Source organism: Atta cephalotes (assembly GCF_000143395.1).
Source record: "Atta cephalotes unplaced genomic scaffold scaffold00001, whole genome shotgun sequence".
NCBI classification, from domain to species: Eukaryota; Metazoa; Arthropoda; class Insecta; order Hymenoptera; family Formicidae; genus Atta; species Atta cephalotes.
The window spans coordinates 13,002,031-13,007,550 of NW_012130065.1; the positions used below are offsets into that span (position 1 = coordinate 13,002,031).

At 29.3% G+C, this 5,520-nt stretch overlaps 1 protein-coding gene across 1 annotated transcript in view; it reads right to left on the reverse strand.

Annotated features, from left to right (window-relative positions):
• LOC105618827 (solute carrier family 41 member 1-like) overlaps positions 1–1,891 on the reverse strand; it is a 9,781-nt gene extending 7,890 nt beyond the window's left edge. The window contains exons 1-5 of the mRNA XM_012200363.1: positions 1,502–1,891; positions 658–1,129; positions 449–596; positions 170–372; positions 3–65 (exon numbers count right to left, since the gene is read on the reverse strand). Coding sequence (XP_012055753.1) covers positions 3–65; positions 170–372; positions 449–596; positions 658–1,129; positions 1,502–1,891 — 1,276 coding nt within the window. The remainder of the gene's footprint in view (positions 1–2; positions 66–169; positions 373–448; positions 597–657; positions 1,130–1,501) is intronic.
• Positions 1,892–5,520: the final 3,629 nt, after the last annotated feature.

Genomic DNA, 5,520 nt, shown 5'->3' on the forward strand with positions numbered 1-5,520 from the left:
ACTAAAAATTAAATGCCCTGGTATCACCATCATTAGCAATACTCTAGCTGTTCTTGCGTGTCCTCCTGTTAAAAATTTCTTGTTACAAATTCACGATAATTATATCGATATAATTATATCACATATAATTATATTTTGTGCAAAAATTTATTTATTATAGTAAACTCACCTTTAGCAAAAAATGCATGGAATGGACTAATGCAAATGTTGAGAGTTTTTTGAACACCCGTGTGATAATCTTTATGTAGGGACGTCGATATTCTACTGGCTTGAACAGCAACCAAGTTTCCCCCAACGCCATTAATTACTAATTGAAAAACGGCTATACCCTTGTAGCTTGATATGGTGTAATCCAAAATCAGTCCACCAAGACTAAAATCAATGTTACTCGTTGATACGCGCATTCACTTCATGAAATTTTTATAAAATGTGCAAGAAAAATAATTACCTGCTAATTAACATCGCAGATATCACAGGCGTCCAGCCGTAATCCAATACTTCTTTAGTAAATGGATTTCTAGCTGCTATGTACCCCCATACAGGAGTTATAAATACACAATATGCTATCAATAATGGAGCTGCCCACGGAGCGCTACCTAAAAAATTCGTCGATTTTTTAATCAAATAAGTATAATATGGAAAAACAATCATTTATACCTATTGCTTTATATAATATAGAAGCGATCCAGGATAAAAGAGCTAAAGTAGTTAGATCTCCTAAGGAAGCCGCGATCGGCGTAGCGACATTGTCAGGATTGATGTTCATTCGTCGCGACAATAGTATGACTGCAACCATCACGAGGCCCAGGACGAAACTGGCTACGGAAGCGGTGATCAAGGCACTGGCGCACAATAAGAGTCCATGATGAATATCGAAATGAGCTTCCGGAATCCAACCAAGGATCACAGCTGCCAAGGATGCCAGCAAACCAACTACCATAGCCTGACATTGGATTAAAGCTAAATTTCCCATAACCAATGTCCATTGTTGTTTCGTCGTATCCATTTGACCCAGATTAGCTTGGGTCGACAATCTAGAAGCCAATGTCATCTCCAGGTTTCCTTTCAAACCCAGTAGTGCAGGAACTAATATGTATACTTCGGATACTACTTGATACACTGGCCAATGCTAAAATTCAACGTTTCATTCATGAGATTAGATTTATTATTCTTGAATATGCACTAGAAAATAGTTTGTAAGTTGTTCATAATTAGTTCTTGAGAGAGAAAACGTGATAAAAATTTTTATTATTAGTAAAGAGAAACAAATAATAACATTGTATCTTATTTATTTTCTACTTCAGAATTCCTAAAAAATATGATTGCGATATGCCATTTTAATCGATATAGATTAATTTTAATCTTAATTTTAAACTTTAATCTTAATTTAATTTACTTTAAAAATTTTTTTTTAGATTTAACTTAGAAGGAGACACGTTAAATAGAGATTATTAAAATTAATCTACATTGGCAGAAAAAAACAAGAATCAATTTTTAATACCTGTACCACGTCTAGCAGCAAACTAGCAGCAACCATGCCGAAGCCGGCAAGTAGGAAAGGTATAAACATTTGGATGGATATAGACCAGACGGTTTCATCATCCGCATTTTCTATCTCATTCCTTTGATTGTCCTTTTTTCCGCTGCTAAATACGACACTCTCGCTGTCCAATGGTATCAGTCGTTGTATATCGCCCTTTTCGTTTTCATCGCTTTCGTCTTCAGAGTTGATTTCCAATTCCATATTATTGATATCGGTAATGGTCGAAATAAATAGCTCGTCGCTGCCTAGTCCCACCATTTTATTCGGTGGTGAGCTGCTTTTTCCTAATTGCCTGCGACGGAGTTTATTGTGCCCAAAACGGTTTTCTTGTACCTTCGCATGGCTCATCCTCGTTAGCTTTCCTTTTGCGAATCACCGGCCAATACTGCGATAAAAAACCGAATGATTCGTTAGAGCAACTAAAAAAATATCTGCAAATTTTTTTAAAAATTATTTAAATTTCACGCATGTCTGATATTTAATTTATAAATTGGATATTATCAGTAGATTCGCAGAATTGGAGAGGTAATTTAGATTTGTCGGTAAAAAATATACTTGAGATTAATTGTTCGTTTGATGAGAATAATATGTACCACTTCTTATAACGTATTTTTAGTCTAACGTTAATAAAAATTTAATAAATCTGAATAAAGAAAAAAGTTGACAGAAAGTTTATTAAAATTTTCATTAAGGATAATCCATATTGCTAGCAAGATGGCAAATTCATTTTCTTACAATACTTAGGTGTCGTATATAGTCTATTATTTAAGATGAAAACTTGAGCGTGTAATTAGAGCTACGTAAGCGAAAGCTACGTTTCGTCACGTTTGTTCTAGCCTGTTTTTAGAATTGGATCTAATTTAGACCCACCGTTGGTTTTGCAAGCTTCTGACTCTCTTCTTTCTTTTTTTTTATTTCACCGAGTCTTATATGACCGATATCTATCTCTTAATGATGTTATTATAATTTTAAAATAATCTTATGATATATTTATATAATACAATTTCGCGAGAAAAGGAGATTGCAGTAATGATGTATGAGTTAAATTACTTTTTAGTACATTTTTATAAAGAATTACTAAATTTTTATAAATACTCTGTAAATTTTCTTGTGAATTAATAACACACGAGGGAATTTTAAATCTAATTAATTTATTAATATAATATTCAAAAATTGCTCTCTTTCATTATAAATCTTGATTAATAATTTGTCTTTAAAGTATTTTTAAATTATATAAAAATAACAGATAATAATTTAAAAAAGATTAATATAAAAATATTTATAAAATAAAATAATATAATTTTATAAAGACTATTCAGTAATCTTTTATCACGTAAGATTACTTATTACATATAATATTATCAAAGTTCCGCAATGTACATAATAATCATTTTACGTTCAGATAGTTGTAAAAAATTTTGTATGTTTCACAAATCAATATTTCATTCACGTAAAACTGTATTTTCTTAAAATTCATGTTAGAAAGCGTATTTGCTCTTTGTGCCAAAGATTCGAGAGATTAGAAGATCCATCCAGACACTATGTCAGATTTTATTTGATCATCTCTCGGAAGACAATGGTAAACCACTGAGAGAGTATTTGCCATTATAACAATTGCCATTGTGACCTCTTCTAGCAGACCGTCTCGAATCAGTTAAAACTATAGATCCTATATACATATTTGCGGATGTATGCAGAAGAGTACGTCTCTGTCTGACAAGAAACTACAAACTTATTATTAGAAGAAAACTAACACATTTCAATTAATGAACAAAAAATACAATTTAATTTTCATGTAAACTTTTATTTATATTACTTTGAAAAGAAATTTATTACTTGTCTCAAAATAATATTTATGAATGCTTTTTTTTCTAAATATTTATTGACATGAATAATATAAAAGTTGTATAACAATTATAGTATAAGGAGTTACGCGCCTGCTCTTTGTGCCAAAGATCTGGTGCCAAGGATCCACACAGAAGTCTAGATTTTATTTAAATCGTCTCTCTTAATGAAGGCAATTGCACAGAATATTTTTGATATGAAAATCTTATTTTAATAGGCCATTTGATATCATCATTAAATCTCACATATGGATATATGCAGAAGAGATTATACGTTTCTAGCAAGAGGCTTAGAAGAATGTTCATTTACATTGAGTAAAATATAAAATTGTATTTGTATTATAAAACAGCTTCAAGACTTTTAATTTTTTAAAACAATAGTATACGACAAATCGCACATACAAGTCACACGCGAGAATTAAAACGCAGTAATAAATTAATAACAAATTAGTTCAATAATAAAAATATAATTGTATGTTTCGGCTTTCTCTTCAAATCATCTTCTGCATGTATTAACAAAATTGTGTCAAAGTGTGTATTTTATTATGGATTATAAAGCGAAATACTGTTTCATTGAAGATATATCAAAATCATAAAGATTGTTATGTATCAATATAGTGGATATAATTTCCACTGCAAATAAATTAATTTGGTTTTAATATTAAAAATAGTTAGAAATTTAAATACAGTAAGCAAGGTGAACGCATATAGAATCAACAGATTAAAAACAGATTAAAAACATAATCAAAATAAAAATAATAAAAAAATAGATAAATGATCTATTATATTAATACCAAGTTTTTGTAATTATGATATCTTCAATGGAGCATACTACTTTGTGGTTCACAGTAAGATGCATTCTTGTATATAATCTTAAGATACACATACTGAAGATGATTGGAAGAGAGAGCCGAAATATACAATTATAGGCATGTTCTTTTTAGCTGAACTTTTTGTACGGTTCATCTTTTACTTTTTTTCTCTAAAAATGAAGAGAAAAAAAAGAGGTTTAACTAAAAAAAACAAGCTTATTTTTATTATTGAACATTACTTCAGTACTACAATAATAAATTAATAATAAAATTTAGATATTAATACGCTCTAGTTACTGATCGTGTTTGTCGTTTATTGTACACTATTATTTTGTCCATATCATGAGTCTTATTATATATTATATATATTTTGATTTTTTTAGTATAAATATCTCTGGAGTGCTCCTTATCATACATTACAAGGAAAACAGATAGAATATAGCTGCATCAGGCAGAAAAAGCAGTTTTTAATGAGAAAGTTCTTTCTATAATTTTCGTCCTTAATTTTTTATTTTTAAAGATTTGTTTTTTATTGTTGCTAAACTTACACTAAAACTTTCCTTCTTGTTTTTGCCAAATTTTAAACAAATATTTATTTCACTTTAAGTATAAAGAGTATACAATAGTTCTCCAACTATAAATATATAATAAAGAATTTACTTACTGAGATCAAATAAAAACAAATTTCTAATAAAAAAATCACATTGGACGCTCACTAGCTATTTTGTGTTTGAAAAATATGTTATCAGAGCTATTTTGTGTTTATCATTCATTAGACGTAAAACAAGGACACAACAGCTGATAGTATGAATGTAGCCTACAAGTTCATTTTTTTTAGCTAGACTTTTTGTAAAATTCATTTTTCTTTTTACATTGAAGAAAAAAAAAGAAAAAATAAACCCAACACAATAATTGTGTTTAATTGGTTTCAGTACAAGATATAGTGTAAGACACATAGAAAAACTTTTAATAGTAAGATGTAAGGTGTAAGAAAATCATGATGTTGGATTTGCTATTACTTATGTCTTACTGCTTAAGTTTTTTGTGTGTCATGGCTCTCAGACTAAAGATTGGGATTATATTGGAATTTAACCAATCGTTTAATTTTAATCCTGGTTCAACTAATTCTTCAGTCTTTTTCAGTTTTAAGAATTAGAAAAAGATGAAGAGTAAATTAAACCAAGATTAAAATTAAATTACATTGTAGAAACAGGCATTGATTAAATTCGAATCCAATCTCTAATTTAATTACGATTTTATGGTCTCTATTGTAAGCCAATTTGCTTACTGCTTAAGTTTTATTACTTAAATTTTTGTGTGC